The sequence below is a fragment of the Medicago truncatula genome, chromosome 5 (assembly GCF_003473485.1).
Source record: "Medicago truncatula cultivar Jemalong A17 chromosome 5, MtrunA17r5.0-ANR, whole genome shotgun sequence".
Lineage (NCBI taxonomy): Eukaryota > Viridiplantae > Streptophyta > Magnoliopsida > Fabales > Fabaceae > Medicago > Medicago truncatula.
This window is the reverse complement of record NC_053046.1, coordinates 8,453,725-8,476,510: the sequence shown is the minus strand read 5'-3', so window position 1 is coordinate 8,476,510 and position 22,786 is coordinate 8,453,725. Positions and strand designations below refer to the sequence as shown.

Genomic DNA, 22,786 nt, shown 5'->3' with positions numbered 1-22,786 from the left:
CTTTTCAATCTAGGTTTAGCGCTTGCTACCCTACGCTTCCGACTGCGTCAATTATAAATCTTATTATGAGTCGTATTACCTTTTCCTCTCTTTCTCTTAAGCGGAATAGTGAAAAGCTTGACACCTTCAAATCTAAGAGAGACTTAAGGAAAGGAGATCCTCTTTCACCTTACTTATTTGTGTTGCGTTTGGAGAAACAATCCCTTATGATTCATAATCATGTCACTAGTAATGTATGAAGTCCAGTTACGATTTCTAATGGCGACCCTAGTATTTTCATCTACTATTTGTTGATGATCGTCTTCTCTTAATATAACTAAATTTTGTCAAGTGAAGCCAGTTCGGATTAATGTGTTACAACTTTTATTTTATGCTTGAAATCTAGCTTAAAGATTAATATATAGAAGTCCAAATTTGTAACTTTCACTAATATTCCTCAGCCTAAGTTGTGGAAGTTTGAGTCTCTTCTTCATTTTAGTCGTACTACTCAAATGGACAAATATATTGTGTTACCTATGCTTACTATAGAAGAGTAAAAAATTCATATTTTCACATATTGGATAAGATTAATGGTAGGCTAACTAGTTCGAAGAGGAGTCTTTTGAGTAGCTTTGGTCGTGTGAGAATATTAATGTCGTTGTTCATTCTTTTATCTGGGGCAGAAATTCTTGTTATTGGGTTAACCAAAAGACTTTATCTACACCCAAAATTCATGGAGGGGTATATGTTCGTAGTTCGTACTACTAGACTCTCCAATACAGACTTGTTTCAATTTGATACAATAAATGGTTAGATGATAAATTTCTCTGTGATGTCATGCCCTATGTTCATATCAACGACACCCATCTTTGCCTTGGAGGTATGGTTGAGAATGAAGTTTAGAATTTTAATATTTTGTATACTTAACTCCCTACTTTATAGCCTCATTCGGATTATAATAATAAAATGAAAAGAGATGCAATATTTTATGCAAATAGACATCTTTAGATCCAAAGTTCAAGTTAGAATTAGCCATAGTTGAAGGGTTGCAACTTTGATTAAAGAATGTGTTAAGTTGAAATCGGTATATTTGAAAGGTACTACGACTTCAACCAAAGTTAAGCGATAAAAGAGTCTACGAGAAAAGTAAAATAAAGAAAAGAAACTTTTCTTGCTAGAAAGGGAAAAATTGCAAAGAGGAGCAATGGTGAAATGGTCAAAGTTTAGTGCATAGCATAATACAAAGCATGGTGAAATGGTCAAAGAGGAGCAATGGCGCAAAATGCATGCTAGACAACATACGGATTACGGACCCACCAAGCAAACATATATCAATCAATTTAATTCATTCACCATTTCGCTCCTTTTTCGTTTCAAAAATGGAATTTACGGCTCTTCCAAAAGCGATTAAACCCCATTGAAAAACAGTGATTCATCCTCTAAAAAACCAAATTCATGATTCATTTGTACCCTCTCATATTTAAAATAAGCATCGTTTGAAATTTGTATATAGTTTAAGAAGTAATTAAAGTTGTAAAAGACATGATCCTCTTACGAAACCAACCTTATTAACTATTGATACGTTTATCACCATCATAAATGCTTGTAAAATGATACGTAATGCTTTGGAGGAGTGCATAAGATGAACTAGTCAAATATAATTGAAAAAAGAAAAGTTTTAAATTGGGAAGTGAATTGGTGACCCTTATTTTAAAACAAACTTTTTTAACTTTTAACAACAAATAGAGGGGGAACAACTACAAGTATGGGTTATGGTAACAAGTGTCCCAAAGAGCCATTTGCTAAGGAAACTAAAAATAATAGGTTTGCATTGGATTTAATAATATTTTAATGTTTAAAAAGTTAAATCCATCACTTTTTATCATCTTCTAATATAATATTTTTATTTTTATCTTCTTAATCAATAGCTTAAGGACATTCTTTATCATTTTGCAATAAGTATAAGTGGTTTTTTGTTTTTCTTCCCTAATTTTGTTTCTTTTTTTTTTTTGGACCTTTTCTTGCATAGATTTACAAAATTTAAATATATACTATAATTGTAGGAGCTTGAAAACAAACTATTTAATGTTTCTCCGAGGATTAATTTTGTCATCTAAAAAGGACTAGCGACACAATTTGTTGTCCATTTAACTTTCTTTCATGTGTAATTAGTCGCTGATACTTATTTTAAGATAAATATTTTTCTATTACAAATTTCCCTTAAAAACTTTTTTTATAAAATTTAATTTTAAAAATATATAAATATACTCAAAGTTATTTGAATAAATTTAATTGAAATAAATATTATAAAACAGATTTTTAAAAAAAATTAAAATAGATATAATACAAAAATATATACATATACTATATTAAAATAGAAATTTATAAAAAAAAATATTAAAATAGAAAAAAAAAGCTAAGAGACTTGCATTTCCACTTTAAAATATAAATAAATGAAACTTCTAACAAGTTCTTCTATGACACTCTTCAAGGGCCTCAATTAGTAAGTTTTTATAAAAACGTATGTAATCAATGCATTAGAAATTGTAACATTTGACTTTCGTATAAAATAATTTCTTTAATTTGAAATTCTTTAAGAGTGTACTAGGGACTCTCGGAGGAATGGCAATGAGGACGAGTTTTACCTTCCCCGTTCCCATATATGATTCTCTCATATACTTACTCGTTACTCTACCCATACCCAATGGAGATGATAAAATGAATCTCATCCCCATCCCTGACAGGTTCGGGTATCCCCACCACATCCCCGCCCCCACATTGAATAATTTTTTAATTAAAATAATAGAAGTTTTTTGCAATCGAAAGAGCAATGTTATAATGCATTCTCCAGTAATATGCTCATTTTAACATTTGTTTGACCGAATGATTTAGTTACTCCTTTAAATATCAATGGTAATTTTTATAACATGACAATTATTAAACAAAATAACGACATATTAACATAAACTAATTTTCTACATTTGGGACGAGTTTTGAGTATGACTTTGGGGTGTGTACCTATATATCTGTTACCCATCCCATACCCGTGTTTTGAAATCGGGAAAGCCCAAACCCGTCAAAACAGGGAAACCCATCAAATTGAATTTGACTCGGACAGGTAACTACATATGAGTTTTGTTGCACTATCGTTAGCAAGACCCATAAATAAAACAAGTAAAGAACATAAACAAAATAACTATTATTTCGCCTCATAGCGCTTTCTCTTTTTCCAATTTATGCATGATCTGTTGGAAAATCACGTCTAGAATACCATCACCACCCACAAATTCACTTAAATTGAAAAACAAAATACTGAAACTGAAATTATTTCTCTAATACATATATAGAAAAATAACGTTAACCCTAGCTTTTCATATTATTGATATTAAAGTATTATTAACTTTAATATTAATTGATATTAAAGTATTAACTTTAACCACGGGTTAACAGCTACAATATAATATTATAGCCATTTGTGAAAGCAAGTAACTTGTAAAAAAGATTAATGCAGATCGATTATACAACAACAAAAAATATGCATGCATGCTTATAAAGATCAGTAGTGGCAAAGATTATATATAAGAAGGTTCAATTTCTTTTTGTCAGCAGAAAATGAATAATACACACCTGTAATTTTGATATATGTATAAAATGCACCTGCAGAGACTATAGGGACTCATTTTATATATCTATCTACTAGTATGGCATAAGACTAATGCACCTGCTTAATTTGCAACAACTTAAAATAAGATAAAATTCTATCTAGATTCGAGCCATTTTGACGCATGCTTCTCAATTTGCACTCATTCATAAGGGCAGAGAAAATTTAATTCTTCCACACATATTTTTACAAAAATATATAATATGTCTCATCTCAACATATATAATATATATCCATGGAACATTTATATTATATAGTACTATACTACTAATACTAGTACAAATAAAATGGTTATTAATTTCTTCTTGCTTCATTTTTCAAATACGCATATCCCAATATCACTGCAATCTGAACTTGCATTCAAAAATGGACTTAACTTGTTCTCTTCATCTCTATTACCCTGCTGCAGTAACATCAATGCCATGTCCGAGCTAGGATTATTATTTGTTCCAAAACTTGACAACAACACTCCTTGATCAGTTTCAACTTCGTGACTCAGTTGAGAAGCCACAAACTTATCAAGAGCTCTCCAATCAGTAACTGTATTTGTAGTAACATTATCGTTGTTGTTCGATAATAATAGCAACCTGTTTTGGTCGTTAATGTCATCGTTATTATTGTCAGATACTAGAGACATTGTGCTTGGCCTCTTTACTAATGGCAATGAAGGACTTTCAAGCTGAGGAAGCTGCAAAAATTGTTCTGCATGCATGCATGCTTCTATCTCTAGCTTACACATGTTATAACTTTGGGATAAATAGCTTTGAGGTTGCCTTGAAATTATCTGATCAATTGGATCCACCATGGAATTGTTGACCCTACTTGCAGCTTCTTCATAGAAGTAGCTTGTGTCCCATCCTTCAATAGTACTTTTTGTACTTTGGCTATTTGTTGTTCTTTTCTTAAATGCTCTACACACTACCCATCCTTCCTCCTGCACAAACCATATAGTTTAATTAAGTATATGAAACTTGAGGAAAGATGGATTCTCTACTATTAAATAGGGTGTGCATGAATATATTTAGCGAATTTCAAATATAGACCGTCTAATGTCAATAGAAGGACCTCAAATGCATTGATTGTATGTCTGTGGAATTCTCTATGACCGTACGTATGGAATCTAGGTCACTTCTTTTGAGAATTTTTTTCCACACACCATCTTTTTATTGGTTGAGATTCACTTGGGTCTCTATAGATTTATAGTAGACTTATTTCCAAAACGATAAAATTATGTATGAACAACAATTCCGATTCAAAAGAATAAATAAGTGAAAACGTACATAAAAAAAGTACAAAATGCTTGATGACAAAGTTTGACTAAAATACCTACGTCTCTGACTGCAGAGCCACCGCAGTTTATATCTATTACGAATAAAAGTTTAGGTTTGTTTGGGTATGCTCGTTTATCCGTAACTATGAGGCATAATCAACAATCAAGTACAAGTAATATGAATGAGTACATTAAAAAAGAGTGTTAATTATATGTGTTGATGACAGTTGACACAATCATGTTCTTCTGTTGTTATGTATTAGGTTTGACTTTGAGTTGACTAGAGTTGCTTTATATTGCAAAAGAGGAAAAAAAATAGTTACACCTTTTGTTTATTAATTTTTCTATTTTAATGTGTTTTGATGTCTCTTTAGCTTTTGCATAATTTTCCATCAGTTTGGTGAGAGGTAGTAGTATAGTAGGTGTATATGTAGTCAACTAATTAATTGCGTTGAGGTTTACCTTTGACAATCAAAATGTAAACAAAAGTGTGTAAGCATAAAAGGAAGAGAATGAAAGAATATTAATTATTGGCTGTTGAAAGAATGACTTTTGACTTGTTGTTTGGTGAAAGTTATGTTTGAAGAAAGCGTGTACGTGCCTTGTTGAACATTTAGATTATAGTGGTCTAGGAAAAAAGTGAAAGTGAGTAATAGAGAAAGAAAGTGTGCACGATTTGAATTTAGAATAAGTAGAAGTGACATCACATTGAACCACTAGCCAGACAGTAATCACTAGATAAAGATCAAACTAGCATGGCTACATAGAAAAATGCAAAAACAAATGAAAAGAGAATGAAGTCGTGAGCTGCTCTTTTTATTTTTATTTTTTTTATGGTTAGGGTTTGAACCCCGACTTTGTATATATTATGCATTGTTCTTACTAACTGAGTTAAGTCCATAATGACACTCTTTATTAAAATGACACAAATAATCATTTTACAAATTTTAATTTGAGATATAATTAGTTAGTTACATACCATAATTTTTAATTATTTTCTAAAGAATTTAATTCAACTCAGTCCCTTGATATTACAAGATCAAACTCTTACCGTTCAGGTGACCTTTGACATTTAAGTCAAGAACTACTCTATAAGAAACAGGCAAAGGAAAATATTTAAAAGTTGAAAACTACTCGAATTTATTATGAAAAAATATATGATAATGTTAGGATTAGAAAGATATAGGTATTGTATGGTTAATTAGTTACCTGTGGAGGTCCATTTTCATCAGATTCAAGCCTATATTCATGCATGATCCAATCAGATTTCTGTCCATTAGGGGCTCTTCCTTTGTAGAAAACAAGGGTCTTCCTCATCCCAATTAGTTTCATCTTATCATAAACTGCTTTATCTCTTCCTGTAGCTTTCCAAAACCCAGCCATGGTAGCTCTGTTGGTTCTTGTCCCTGTTGGATACTTTTTATCTTTATGGCTGAAAAAATACCACTCATTCTGCTCTTCATACCCGATCCTGCATCTCTCTGCCATTTCATTCACATAATTATATAACTTCTATAGACATAAACAAAAGCATAGATCTAAATAGCATTTCAACTTTGATATTACTTTATATGGTTATATATATTAGATCTTCAAAACCCTAATATTTTGTTAGGAAAAAGAGTGGGAGAAAAGTATTTGTACATGTATGTGTATATACCTTGAAGATCCCATGGTTCAATACGATAAAGATCGATCTCTCTGATAACATCAAGGTCAATTTTCTGAGAAGCAATTTTCTTTCTGAGATAATAACCAACAAGTTCTTCATCAGTTGGGTGGAAACGAAACCCTGGTGGGACACATGACTCCATAGAATCCATGATAGCAAATCACTGGTGCTGCATCAAATTCACCACCACCATTAATACCCACCACCACACTCACTTGATCATGTTTGAATTATAACCAAACAGGATGTGATGTATGTGAGTGTTAATATCAATACATATATACTATATATGAGAGAGAAGATAATAACTCTAGTGAAAAGAGTGAAAAGAAATATTAATAAAAAGTGTTTTAGTAAAAAGGTGACAAGTGTTATCAGAGATAATCATAAGGTCATTTGGTGGTGAGCAACACTCACCATATTAATAAATTGGAAAAATAAATTAACTATAAGCGCGTGTTATAAAACAAAACTATATAATTTCAGAAACAATGATATTCTTTGTTAGAGAGAGAAGAAAAACAAATGATTATGATGAGAGTTTGGTTTTGATAAGGTAAAAGAAAAAACACATGAATAGGGTAGGGCTTGAGTTTGATGAAGCAAGCAAGGGTATATAAGAAACGGACATGTATAGGGTTGTGCTAATGATGTTGTCTTGTGTTAGTGAATGGTGGTGGGAATTATGATTCATCAACAAACGGGGTTCCCCATTCCACATTACCATTCATTATTATTAGGCCTTACTAATAGTATACTATACTATATATTTCATAAATTATTAAAAATACCTAGATAAGTTAATTAATTAACTTATCTAACCAGTTAATGACATGTATAAAACAATCAAAAACAACTTTTGAAGGAAACAGAATGTGCTAATTTTTCAGAGAAACAACAGAATGCATGCTTAGGTTTCTGACTTAAGGAGAATAAAATAGTCATTACTAGGTTAATAAGGATGGGAGTGACGTAATAATAGTAAAACGGGCACGCGTTTTGTGAAAAGTGAAGGGACAAAAAGAGAGGAAACGTTTTATTGGATGAAAAGCAAAGAAAAGGATGAGAAAAAGTAGAGGAATATAGTGCTTGTTTAGATGAAGACATTACAGTCTTGGTTCTTCTCATTACAGAAACTGGGACTACTCTGACTTTATTGTCTTTTTGTCGAGAATTTTCATGTCACATCTTAACTGACTCATTCTCCTTATTAAACGGATTTTGAGGTAAATGTTTTACTACTACTTTTATGGCTACTCTCTCTAAACCTAATACTATGTTCAGAGACTTTGCAGGTGCAGCATTCTTATAACTTTGGTAAATTTAATTCAAACTCAACAGATATGAAAATTTTGGATATAAACCTATAGTATAGTTCTGTTTGTGCACAAAAATGGAAGATGAAAAAAATGTTACATGTGTATTAATTGTGGTTTACAAAAGACTTGTATGGTTTGTTTCTTACATGTTATAGGAAATTACTACAATTCTGTGTTGGGTGAATTAATTGGTAAAGAAAAACATGCATGCATGAACCTAGGTTAAGGAGATTTTGCAGAAGAACATATATATGTTGATGGACTTTATAGTATATAATTATACTACACTAGCTATAGTAGCTAGTGTTATAAGCTCACCTGATGAGAAAATTTTACTAGTTTAAAGAAGAAAAGTACTTCAATGAAGAGAAGAAGTAGACAAAATGATCAAGGAGCTAGGTTTGAGTTAGGAAGAGAGAGGGAGAGAGAGAGAGAGAGAGGGAAATAGATCAGGGAGAGAGAGAGAGAAGAGAGAAGAATTTTCTGTTAGGAGTGTGTGAGGGGATTAATTATAAAGAATAAATAAAAGAAAAGAGTAAGGAAGGAAGGAAGGACCGCAAATCAAATTGCGCATGGCTTCATGGTTGTCCCCCCATGTAGTGACGTCATTACCTAACATTCTTTACCTTTTTCTTTTCTTTTTGTTTCTTTTCCTTTTCATTTGCAGAATATGTCTAACTCTCATCAAGGATTCAATAAACAAAATGGCACAAATTTCCATCTACTTCATTCATACCTATGACTGCACTGCATCCGCGGGAAATTGAACTCAATGCTAATCATACATCAATATTTTAAGAGGAATACTACTTATTGAGTGAAATTTAAAGAGGTATTAATTTCTACTAAATCATGTGAATTACAAAGGGTGAATTATATTGACCGAAATAACAAAGATAGATAATGTGTCTCCATCCAAAATTTTAACGATTAAGTATATGGGTAATCTTTCTTGCATATCTATCATTTTGTCAATTTATATAGATGATTTGAGACAAGTCATTCAAATTTGAATCCGACAATTTTACTCTCAATTGTGATTCATCACATCCTATAATTGTGTATTAGTTATTACAAACGAAATCCTAACTCATGAAGACTTTTGACACAACGGTCTAACATTTGGATTTCATTTATGCTATCACACACCAAACTGAACAAAGGTTCTAATATCATTCGACAAGAGTAGCAATGAGCTAAGTGTCTAGAACCCCTAAGAGATTGACACTATCTTTATCCAAAATATTAAGGCATTAGATATTCGCCACATCCCTTCTATATCCCACATCTTTATCATTCATAGTTGATGTAGAAATTACCAAGCCACTCACACTTGATCTAAGCAAATTGAATAAAAGAAATAAGTTAAGGGACGTGTTTGAGAAAGTTAAAACTTATGGGACCAAATTGAATAAAAGAAATAAGTTAAGGGACCGGTAGATCAATTAAGCCCACAAATTATTAGCAAAAAAACCCTCACAATTTACGTCATCAATAATTGTAAAATTCCAGTCTATTGTTAATTAGTGGTCCAAAAAAATCCTTCAAAATTTTGTGAGGGTTTTTTCTGCCACAAAATCTGTTGTTAGATTTTTTAGGGCTTAGGTGGCGTCACATACTTCGTTACCAAGAAATTTTGTGAGAACTTTGGCCGTCACAAATATGTGAGGGTTGTAGCCGCCACAAATTTCCCTTTCACTTTCTATATATCATATTGCATTCTTCTCATCCTTCTTCACTTATCGCTTCCATCATCTCTCTAAAATATTTTGTTTATCTTCTCTCTACCTTCTCTTTGTTATTATTCTCTGCTCCTTCTTTGTGCTATTATTATTTTCTACATTCTATCAACTATTTTATTTTTAAAAATATCTTTTTATATTTTTAATTTTAAAAAATTGTTTATGTATTTTTATATTTATTTAAGTAAATTTATTTTTTTCTAATTTTTTTGTTGCATTTTTCTAGTTTTTTTTTTTAAAATAAAAAATCTAGTGATTTGTGTACTGCCACATTATTTTCTAAAATACGGTTTTTTGTGGCGCTCTAAACTCATCAATGTTTGTGACCAACTCAAATATGGAGGTTTTTTTTACTGCCACAAACATTTAATTTGTGGTTATTTTTGCAGGTTTGTGAGAGCTTTTGGTGTAATATCCCAAACCCTAATTTATATTTGACACCAAATTATAAGTGTCTCTAATTATCTTAAGTACCAATTAGTGTTATAGGATAAAATGTGGTACAATGATAATTAGACAGAATGTCATTCATATTGGGTAAGCTAGCACTCACACACTTACCTATTTAAGAGTATGATCAACTAGAGTCAACACAACATCCCTCTCCATCTCTTCTCCTCTCTCACGACAACAAGAACAAAGTCTACACAAAAACCATTTTCCTTCTTTGTCTCTTACGAGATTCAATGTGCATTACAAACTCATCCTTCATTCATTACCTGTTGTAAATTCGGTAACTACAAATCCCACATCAATGAAATTTAGATTTGTGGGACAAGTATCAATGGCAACTGATAATCAAGATAACCACAAGCAACAACAACAGATCTAGATCTAATCAACCAAGTGTAAAACAAAACCGCAATCGAACTAAAGGATAAATAAGATAGAGAGGGTAGAGAAAAGAGAATAATACACCAAGAAATATTACCTACTTTAGGGAGAGATTCATCTTTCTAATCTACTATCAATTAGTTCTTTATAAAGAAATACAAAAGGGTTACAAGAAATTAGCTTCAACAAACTTACAAGTATCAAACTTAATTTTCTCAACCTCTTCCCATGAACAAGACTCTCAATGATTTTCACTCTCTCAAGGTGAAACCTTAGAAAGAGATGAAAATCAATGTATTGCCCAATTGTATATCATATCCATCATTTCAATTTCAAATGTATTTTAGGGCTCTCCATACAGAATAATTTTAGTTTTATTGAAAAAAAGATAAACATCCATACAAGTTGAGGTGTCTTCCACTTCCCTTTACTCATTCTATCCTCCCAAAACACTCACTTCTCTTTTCCTTTTAATTCTCAAAACAAAGTCTAGAAAAGCTTGCACATTTTTTATTGACAGAAACGCATTCATCTTTGGGCGGTGAGTTTGCAATCTCTATCAAATAATAACATGCGAAGTTGGCGCAATAGAGAAAAACACTCAAAACTGACCTTCTGTTAAGACAGAGCCAGGGCCCTTCTTTGTTATAGGTACAAATATTCTGAAGATATATCAATATATATAATTGACAAGCATGATTATTTTTTTGTAAAACAAAAAGATAATATTTGACTCATTAAGTAAATGAACCTTCATTTGGTGAAATGAGTAAAATATTTATGAAATCGAAAAATCAATGGTAATAATATTAATTATATAGGCAGTATTAAATCTACGAAAAAAATATAGACAATATAACTTTATCAAGATTTAATTAATTTTCTTATTATCTATTGACTATTGAAGTGTCTTATTCACAAGAATAATTTTTTATTTTATAGAGGATAATTTATAGCTTTTATTTAAACTCATAAAAGAGTAAGATATACATTTTTTTGAGAGGAAGAGTATGATAAACATGTTTCATAACAATTTTTTCTTATAGAATTATAACATTTGTTTTACAAGTTTACAGCATATTTTGGTAGCTTATCATTTTTATGTCAACTTTACCCTTATTATCTTAATGGAAAAAAATAAAAATATAACTTTTTTTTGGTAATGTTATACTTTTTGGTTTAAATGTTAATTTTGTTGAACACTATAAATTTAGTTCACTAGTATATTTGATACCCGTTAACTTATTAGTTTTTTTTTTTTTTTGAGAGGAAAAAAACCGTTAACTTATTAGTTATATATGTTCTTTACCACACACAACTTAAAGTTTCATTCTATTTGAGTTCGAGTGGTTGTGGTAAGGAGGAAAGCGTGAATCACCTGTTTATGTTTGTGAGTTATGGTTTCTTTTAGTAGCATTGAGCTCTCACATGGTTAGATATTTATTTAGCTGTTAGGTTGCATGTTTATGATCATCTCATCCAATTTGGAAGCCTTCGCTTCATTTGATATGGTTGACTTGTGTTTCAGTCCTCCTGAAAGGAAATGAGCGGTCATATTTTTCTACAAAAGTAATTGTCATTACATCAATTATTTGACAAAGTGAACTCCTATCTTTATCTTTCTAGTGGTTGAAAACAAATAATAAAAACTTAGCTTTTGACATTCATCACTGGTGGATAAACCCATGCAATGCTCCTAGCTGGTGATTTGGTTTGTTTACTAGCTAGTGTTCTATTGTTTTTTTCTTGGTGCTTGGTTTGTATTTTATCGTGTAATTACAGTTGAGTCCTAGCATTGCACTCTTTGTGCATGTTTGGATCTCTTTTTGGTTTCATATAATTCATTTTTTTATATATATAAAAAAAAATACATTAAAGTCTCATGTTATCCCTTCCTTCCTTGTACATTGTTAAAGAAAAGCAATGACCCCTTATCCTTAAAAAAATATTCCATTACCAAAAAATAATCAATTTTATTTTAAATTTTTTAGTTCAGCTAGAACTCGAGTATAATGATTACATAAAATTCTCCATAAAGATTGTACCAAGAAAGAAAAAAAAGGGATACCTTATAAAGAAGCTTTTTTATGGAGGTTATGAGAATTATTTATCTAGTGCGTCTTCACAACTTCACTACGAAGATTTAACATCGTGCCATTTGATAATATTTAATTTTTCACGTGAGCAATAAAATTCTTTATGCTTTAAATTTATCATATGATGTTACTATCTTATTCTGGCCAAACAACTAAATTTGTCCAATAAGCTAAACTGTCTCCCTTTGTTAGGATAACATATTTTTCAAAATAAATGATTTAAACAGGTTCATAACTATCACGTTAATTATATTATAGTCTTAATGGTAGGATAATTATATCGAATTATATGCGCAATACCTTATGAAAAGGTCTTCTTTTTTCTAAGCCAATATCGTATCCATTTTATTTAAGGTACCATTACGGTCTTTCTAATCATTTCTCGACAAGTATTTTGAGGAAGGAACTATGGAAAAAGAGAGAAAACGTAAGTTGAGCAAAAACAGTGCGATCAACCAACGTGTAAGTCACGAATTGGTGAATTTGTTATTCAACTTTACGTAGAAGATAAACAAAGAAAAGACAAAAAAAAACTCCAAAACATTCCTCCTAAGGGCATGCCTTTGATTACCCCATAACCCCACCTTCTCTTGTCTAGCTCCAACAAAATAATAAATATAATTCTTTTCAAGAGTTAGCATCACTCTTCAAATTACATTAACTCAACATATTATTCCTTTCAAACACATTCTAACAAACATTAGTGATAGTTTATCAATATGTGTTGACTGTTGACCAATTTAAATGGTCATACCTATTTTTATTGAATTTAAGGGAGATATAATTAAATTAGATGTGTGTAACACTAAGTAATTTTTTTAGTTGAGATTCAAACATTGATGCATTAAGATGTGGAAGTTGAACTTATTTTGCTAGATCCCATCCCGTTTGTTATTCTAGTTAACTTTTAAGACGTATGTATTTACAAATTATATATATTTTTCATAAATAAAATAAAATTAACAGTTTTACATTTGCAAGGAATCAAATGATATTGCAATGTCTACACACCTCTGTTGCACCGATAATTCTAATCGAAAATGTGTTTTAGTGTCCAACATATGTCATGTCCGAAGATGACACCGACACCTTTGATTATATTAAGTTATGTTATTTTTTTAAAATTTTATTCATTATTGTGTCTATGATTATCAACATAAATTAAAGACAAGAAAAATAAAACTAGTCTCTATTTTTTTTTTTAGTAAGTCTCTATTTTTAATACCTAGAGTTTATATATAGTAGATCATTTGATTAGTAACTAGTATCACGCATTTACAAATAGACGAGGTGTTTTAATTGTCGGCAATGGCGTGAAATCTCAAGGGGTTCTTTAAGTTTTATACATACAAGTGTTAATACATTGATCATAATTCTTGCTGCTTTAAAAATAATAATCATAATTTCTTGCTTTTTCTTAGATTGCAACACGAATGGACCATTTGTACCAATAGTGAAAGATGATCGAGGCATGTTTAGGTCTTTCCTCTAGTACAGAGACGGGTGTATATATATAGTAATGATATTTGAACAACTATTTTGGTATAATTTTTGGAACAATTTTGTTGTTCTCTCTTCTCATTGGTCAGAAACAATAGAGAGAGAAAAAAGAAGAGAGAAAATAAAAAGATAATGTGAATATGAGAGAGAAAGTTGTACAAAAATAATTGTACAAATATCATTTCTCATAATTAATTTGTAATAATTACAGCCCTTTTTATTACATATAACAATGTAACACAAAAAATGTAACAATCTCCTTCTAGAGGATTAACAGAAAGTAAAGTATTTATTCAAAGTGGTCTCCATAGGTCAGATCTTGAAGAAGATCCAACATCTTCAACTATTAATCTATTACTCCTAGTCAAATCAGTTTACTCTTACCTTATTTAAACTATATTGTTGGCTTGTTAATTCAGATTCAAATTTTAAAATGGATGGTTAATGTTGAACTATTTCATATGAATTCATAACGTAGTTTCTCTTAGACTTTGAGAATAGTATAACTCAATCTTTACAAAATCAACTTTTAAGGTAAGGATATAATATGAATACTATCGGCAATGAAGTGCTAGCTGTACCAATTCACTTAGAGCACCACCATTATCGGCCACTTTCCATCCAGCCATCTCCGATCTCTAGGCTGACATCACTTATAAAGATAATAATAAACTGAATAGATTATATCCATTTTAATTTTTAATATAATTCAGTTAGGATAGTTAATTGATTGTGTAGCCAACTAGTGTGTATCCACTGCTTATATAGAAAAATGGCATAGCAAGCGTGTAAATACGAGTGCATCAATTTTAATACATAATAATTTTCTTTATCTAATCTTTCTGAAAATTTCTTTTAAGTTTTTTCTCCTAAATTGATCCAATTGAGCGAGTGTTAGATCAATCCCAAACTTGAATGCACTCTGTTCTAACTAACACCAAGTACTATTGGGAAAAACAAAACATATCGATGACTGTTTTAATAAGTTCAACCATGTATACAAATATGTTTTTGTTTGTTACAAAAAGTTTAGGTAAATTAAACTCGGGGGCTCAAGGTTAGGAAAGGGTTCAAGATCCAAAGAGTGTTTGTAAGTTATCCATTAAAGAAATCCAGACATCAATAACGAAAGTTAAACATAGCCAATAAATTCTTATTAACCGAATCTGCATTCATTCACAATTTCACATATACAAATGTTTATAAGCTCCTATAACTGTAATAACCGGGTTAGGATCATCTCCATTTATGTGTTTCTCCGTTTCATCAATTTGGAGAGATAAATACACATACAATCTTAAAAAAAGTAAAATATAATTAATGATGGTGGGACACACTTAGTGGTATGTCGCACCATCTATTTTTGGTGTCTATCTACCTCCAACTTGCAAAACTCCATTTATTTTGCCAAATGTGAAGATCTTCACCTGCAATAACCACAAGAAAATTATTAGTTGCCGTAGACAATGATGTGGACAGGTTATTTCCACGTAGCACGGTGGTGGTGGTCGGCCGTGGTTCTCCAATCATGGAACGGAATACATCATTGAACTCTTTGTGGACCCCACCAAATTCAAATGAAACTATATCTGTCTCTATCTAGTAGCCAATGCCCAATGAGCCAATCTGCATTTTTATTTTACAAAATAAAACATTGTTTTATTTTAAAAACACAATATCACAAGAAAATGTGCAAAAGAGAAGAGAATAAAGGGGTTAGCGTAACCAACTAAACTGAGATCCTTGTGGGGTCCTATAAAAATTTCAGTCCCTTTTGTTTTGACAGGACTCCCACCCCTTAAATTTTCTTTATTTCTGAATTGTTATGCAATTTTAATCCATAGTTGACGGTAGTTGGTGAAGAAAAATCACCATAATCAACTTAATTTTTTTTCCATAAAGTAATCTTATTTAAGTCGTTATTGTTATTAAAAAATAAATAGTCTTTTTTTCAGTTAAAATTCAAACATTAATTCATCATACTCTAAAATCTTACAATTTTATTAGACTAAACTCTCTTTAATTATTCAACTCAATTCTTCACTTGTAATACAAAATAAAAATATAATAGTAAACATAAAACACAAAAGATGATAAATAAAGAAAGAAAGAAATAAGCAAATGGGGTTTGCCAATGTCTTCCAATTCACTATTTGTTTTTGTAGCTAGGTGTGAATCACAAGCTTCTTTCAAAGGGGACATGAACCATGATTGCTACCTTATAGGTGCTAATTTTAACATTTTTCATTGAAAGGGCAATGAAGATATGTAATGTATGTTCACTTTCTAGAGCCCAGACTCTAGCAGCATCTCACTCAATACACCATGATTAAAACCGATTTTAAGACCCCTCTTGATGGAATTTTTTTGGACCCTTTTTCCAGATTTGTGGGTGTGAAATTATAAGCACTAATCAACGTGTAATTTTTCATTCTATCTAGTGATGATTGATTATTATGCATACCAATAGTGGACATGCCTTTGCCCAATTTCTATTACTCGTCTTAAAAAGTTTGGATTCATTAAAATTTGTATCAATGATTTTCTCAAAGTTATTGTGCTGTACCAATGGAATTTTCTTCTAATTATGTGTCTAAAATGATTATAGGATTGAGAGGAGGTATAGCATATGTCTCAATCTGATGGGAAGTTGTGTTCACTTTTAACACTTGTATATATGTGTTAGGAGAGTTTGTGGAGCAATTAGAGCGACAAGTTTGTTGGATTCAAGTGTAAGTGGTAAGTCTCTATCATCTACTTAAATCATAAGATTTTCGATGAAGGTGAGATGTGTTGATCGTTTAGTGATCATAGATGATTGATATGTTATCGTTCCAGATACGCCCCTGAACTCCCAACAAATGATATAAGAGTCTGGTTCAAATTGGTGGGGGGCGGGAGTAATCTCCATTTCTTGAGGAGCCCTGGAAGCAATAATGAGCTAAATAAGACCACGCTAGAAGACCGGAAGCATTAATGAGCTAAATGATCAAGAACTGAACATCATGTCTCAACTCAAAACTTTAAGACATTGGATCACAACTCTTATATCCTTCATTTAACTAATGTCACATTAATTGTTGTCATTTGAAATGGTTTGTTTAGGTACTAGAAAAAAGAATACTGCTACAAAGAAATGAAAGTGATGGAAAAGTAATTAATTTGAACACGAACTCTCGAGGCATGGGCCTTAAATGGGTCTCTGATTGAGAAAGCATGGCTATGATGGTCACAGAAGGATTTGCTCTAGAGATTATGGTGATGAATTTCAATGTCAGTTTTCAGTGGAGGGTCCAACTCAAATCGATTACTACGCGTTGGGAATTGACTAATTAAAAATCTCATGTTGCTTGTGTTACACAGACATGCCTCTTAAAGTTTTGCACATACAAATTTCGTATTCACAATGAACTTTCCTTTGTGTTAGTTTGTCAAAAAGTTGTGATTCTTGTTTTGCAATATACCTTAATTTTTATTGGCTATATTAGCTAGCTTGTTTACCAAGTTCTGATTGAGACTTGTTGTTACTTTTTTAATCAATGAAAGATGTTCATTAATTCTTCACAGGATGCCACAGAGACAGAGTCGATTATTAAGAGATACTAAAGGAGTGGTACTGCTTCTCATCAACCTAATCAAATGTGACAGTTGCAAATTGCAATTTTGGAAAATAACATGTTAATTTCCCTAGCTTTTGTAGGCCAAAATCTAAGAAGTCATGTCATCAATACATTCTAATTCGGGTACTGATTCAATGCCAAACTAAAATTAGACGTAATTCAATATAATTGTGGTTGAACAACAATTTGAATAATGCTAGATATAGCGAACAGGAATTCGTTAGTGCCTTCGCGAATGAGTTGGCAGCTTTTTGTTTGTTTGATGTTATATAATAGTTGACTAAATTACACTCTTCTCTCTTTAAAATGTTTGAATTACACACATTTCTCTCTCCTCTTATTCAAAACATATTAAAAAATATTTCATTCATCTCCTTTGAGAGAAGCTTGAACCGCATTCTCGTCTCTTCTTATGTTAAAATCTGTGTTTTACTCCCTTAGTAAAAAAAAATTATTTCTAATAATCTGCAAAAAAATAATCTAACACACATCAAAGAAAAATAGTATTGCGGGTCCATTTTAATATAATCAAATTTTTAATACATATTTTTTGCTATTTTTTATTCACAATTTCATTAACATATAATTTTAAACCCTATTATAAAATATGAAACAACCCAAAATAAAATTAAAATATGTGAAAAATTACTAAAGTCGATTAAGTATGGTTATTTAAAAGTGAATTTTATGCTCCAAATTATAACATTAATAATAAAATATTTAAATTTAATTATCATTGACATTTAAATTATAAAGAAACGAATTTATATTTTAAATGGTGATTCAAAATTAGTATATATTATAAAAATATTTATTTATTTTAAAATAGATTAAAGTGTAATGCATATTTAATTATTAATGGAACGGGTTGTAATTCAAGCATGTCATAGGGAGGGGTATAAATTTTACTTTTCAAGAGAGGGGAAGTATATATTTTAACATAAGAAGTGAGGGAAGTGTAATTTAAGCTTTTCTTAAGAGAAGAGAGTGTAATTTACTCATAATTGTTTGACTAACCACTACATAAAAAATAAAAATAAATAAAAAGCACAACAACCCCGGTTTTTTTATGGTCGTTAGCAATTTTTATTGGTTAAACGCTATTTCGCGAGTACTTCGTGGTAAAATCTCTATGGATATATAGCACTTCTTCTTCTAAAATCGTTGAATGTATAAGCAAACACATCCACATGTGTCTCTTTTATTAGTCTTTCTAGTCTTTCAATCTATTTATTAGTGGTTAATTTTTAGTCTTTTTCATTGATCAATATAATTCATAAGATTACTAACAAAAATGACACTAAAAATATTATTGCAGTTTTGATATTCATAGGTGATATATGTATGGGAGCATCTACGATGCAGTCAGGAAACTGACTTTTTTGAAAAAGTTAATTTTGATTTTAATATTTAATTCATTTTTAAATTGTTGATTACTGATTAATGATCAATAGTAATTCATCTAGTAATGTTTTCAACATCTTGGACTTACAGGTACTATTTTATCGTTGGCATCTTTAACATTCAAACAGAGTTGATCATATTATGTGATAATCTTAAGTGTTACACATTGTGGGGTGTATAACTTAAAACAAGGCAGGATAAAATTAGATTAAGCATAGTTTTGTAAATCTGATGGTTGATGATATAATGAGGACTGAACTTTTGATGTCACTGTACAAACAATGGGATGTTACTCACTACACTTTGGAAGCTATAGTGTTAATTTCACCAAAAAAATCATTCTCATGACTTCACATTAGAATTGTCCTATATTTATTGTAAACTTGTAAAGAACAAGCTTATTAATGGCACGCACCAATGATTCCCATTCTCACCTTTTATTACTGCACAAGCATAACATTGAATTCAACTTCTGCTCCAATTATAATCTCACTGTTCTTATACGTACCAAACACTTTGTTACAATTGACTTTATCCTCAATTTTCGCAAGTGCCACCATGAAATCTTCATCAAGATGCATGGGCCTACATTTTTGTAGTTTAACATTTATATAGCAATGTCAAAGATAAAATAACACTATGATAGAATTAAAACTTTAGTCTCACAACCGTGTGCGAATCATAAAAAATGTACTTATATAGCTATATTTATACATTTTCTCTCTACAATAAAAATTCATGCCCTAAAAGAACCTATATGAATTATGAGGCATCAGTATGTATTCGAAATGAAGATTTATACAGTTTGCTATACGGAAATTCGACAGCTCACAAAAGTGATACAAAAACTTTAAGAATTGTTACGCTTCCGTATTAAAGTGCCATTGCTTCATATAACTATTTGAGTGATGTTCTCAATGGACTTTTATCATGCATGTTTCAGACAACGTACCATATCATATCTGAAATGGAATTATGGCCAGTACTAGTTCTTCACTGTGAAGGCTCGAAAATGTGGTAACAATTTCAATGGACATATTATTAGAACTTAGCCAATGATTCTAATGCCTGGTGTCTCCGCTTCATTTGATAAGTTCTTCAATGAATGGTTTTAGTTCTTCTAGCAGTAACTTTCAGTCTATTATAATTACCATAAAAAATAAACAATAATGTATGGTAATTTTAAGAATCATTAAACAAAATTACATTTTACAATTTCAACAAATTGTTTAATGATTGTCCCCGTGAGAACAGAATTAACTTTTTACACAAACATTCAATCACATTTGGTAATGAGATCAATTATTTGTATGTCTCCGGGGCTGAGTCGTTGGTTGATTTCGTATAGTTTATCATTTAATGTGACATCGTCCCGACCCCTGAACAAATTAGGGTTTCTACCGTTGAAGCTTACTTGAGCGTTGAACAAATTGTCCATTCCTTCATATCTATATCATAAGAAATTAAAAACAATCAATAAAAAACTCTTTCAAACGTTTCATCTAACACTTGGAGTGCAAACTACACATAAACCATAAAACTAAAAACTACAACAAAAACATGCAAACGTCTAAACATTTAATCAACATAAATCATTTACATGTAAACATTGAACCATTTCTTATAAAAAAAAAAAAAAAAAATCAAAATTTCAATAAACCCTAAAACTAACACTAGGAGTATTTACTTGTGATTTGTTGAAGAAATTTAGATGAATTTCGTGAAAATGAGATTGAGTGATTTTTGTAGAGATTTTGAGAGTATGGAAATTGAGAGAGTATGCAGAACTGTTGGTGCTTATGTCATTTGTACCAAAATCACAACAACAGTTAACTTAACTACTGGTGGAAAATAAACACAACAGTATTTAAGATTGTCAATTTTATTTCAACTATAGTTGACTATCGTTGGAGGTATTTACATCATTTCGAAGTGCATTTAAGAACATATTAATGCGTGAAAAACAATTTTCTACTTAAACCCACTCATATTTCTTCTATCATGGGTTACAAGTTACGACTTACAATAAAGCCTTTACTAAAACAAAAACTAACAATAAAGCTACTATTCACGCCAGTGTTTTTTTCTTTTAATACCCCCATTGTAATATAATTTGACTTATTAAACAAAGGGTCTTGTTAACCCGTGCCCCCGGTGCACTGATTAAGAAATCTAAAAGTGGAAAAATTGTCTTGGAAATATAAAGTGTAACTTTTGACCAACTAATAATTATACCATTTTTTAATAAAATCTTACTTATTTTGGATGCTTAACCAATGCCTCAGGGGCACTGGTTAACATTCTCCTAAACAAAACACCCTTTCAACAACATTGTATGACACAAGTGAAAAATACTTGAATCTCCTTAACCTTTGTCTTTTAGATCAAGGGATTGATTCTTAATCTTAAATGGATTTTAATTCATTATATGTGTGTGTACACACACATTTAATATTTTATAGTGTTTTTATAATTGAATTTTGGAATGCATTTTTTTTTTTTTACTTCTATGAATTTATTGTAAATTACAAAAAAAAACACACACACACATGTTTCTCCGTATATGAATGTTCGCTCTCGCAACCATATCATATTTTTTTGGTCGATAATGTGGGTTGAACCGAGAAATTAATGGGACAATGATAAAAACAATAATAATGTGGAGACAATGGAGGTCATCTTCTAAAAGATAATCTCAATTTGTGTGATGATGAAGAGAAACATTTTACGAGAAATAATTTTTTTATGATGATTATATGAAGAATAGGGATCAATGAGTTTTTTTTTTTTTTTAAGGAATGGATCAATGATTTGTATTTCACTTACTTATACTAACAAAGTTTTTGGCAAAAGAAAGAAGAGACAACTAAATATCAAACTAGGAATGCCAAAAATAAAGGAATGTGTTTGAATTGCTAAAAAAATAAAGGTTAAGATCAATTGCCAAAAAAACAAAGGTTCATCCCTGTCAAATGGTAAGTGGACTTAGAAATGGCTTTGGCAATTTACCAAGGGTTTTCCTTGGCATATGTTGTGTCAAATTTATCAAGGTTTTATGCCCCTGTCAAAATCCCTAATGAAAGGTAATGTTTCTTGTAGTGATAGGACATGAGAAAACATGTAGCAAGACATTTGACAAAAACAGGAATTTTGTTCCTCACTAAGTCGTGGAACAACTTTGTCCAAAATACTAACTATGAAAAATACCATAGTGTCCTATGAAAATATAACTTTGATCTCCATAGATGAAAAATGAAAAGCTCGTATGAACAAGAATCTACTATAACAAAAAAAATTATTCACAAAATCTAAGGTTGTACATTAGAGCATCCACAATGGTGAGGTCTTCACCATTTAAGACCTGGTACCTAATAGGTACCCCCATTGTGGGGAAAAAAATTGGGGGTCTTAAAAGATCCAAGGTCTAACTTAAGATCCTTCATTCTTAAATGGGCTCACATCACTTTTTATTAAAATAATAATTATTAAGCACTATTATTATAATAATTGTGGGACCCTATTAGACCTTTTGTTAGAGGATCTCCATTGAAGTGGTTGAGTACCTATTAAGCACTATTATTAAAAAATTATTAAAAAGTGATGTGTCCATGTGGGACCTATTTAAGACCTCAAAGTTGAGGGTCTCCATTGTGGATGCTCTTGCAACCAATCACTTATTTATATCATTC

At 30.8% G+C, this 22,786-nt stretch overlaps 1 protein-coding gene across 1 annotated transcript; it reads right to left on the bottom strand.

Annotated features, from left to right (window-relative positions):
• Positions 1 to 3,775: 3,775 nt before the first annotated feature.
• On the bottom strand, positions 3,776 to 8,371 carry LOC11428449 (NAC domain-containing protein 37). The gene is made up of 4 exons (XM_003612090.4): positions 8,220 to 8,371; positions 6,571 to 6,751; positions 6,120 to 6,391; positions 3,776 to 4,574 (listed from the first exon to the last, which is right to left on the bottom strand). The coding sequence occupies exons 2-4, from the start codon at positions 6,731 to 6,733 to the stop codon at positions 3,951 to 3,953; spliced, it is 1,059 nt and encodes a 352-aa protein (XP_003612138.1). The 5' UTR covers positions 6,734 to 6,751; positions 8,220 to 8,371; the 3' UTR covers positions 3,776 to 3,950.
• Positions 8,372 to 22,786: the final 14,415 nt, after the last annotated feature.

Bases quoted from the DNA above. Each gene is read 5' to 3' on its own strand.
- LOC11428449 (XM_003612090.4), bottom strand. From the start codon at position 6,733: ATGGATTCTATGGAGTCATGTGTCCCACCAGGGTTTCGTTTCCACCCA. The intron at 6,392-6,570 runs GTATATACACAT...ATGAAATGGCAG, and splicing joins TGAACCATGGGATCTTCAAG to AGAGATGCAGGATCGGGTAT. The intron at 4,575-6,119 runs GTAACTAATTAA...TGGTTTGTGCAG, and splicing joins ATGAAAATGGACCTCCACAG to GAGGAAGGATGGGTAGTGTG.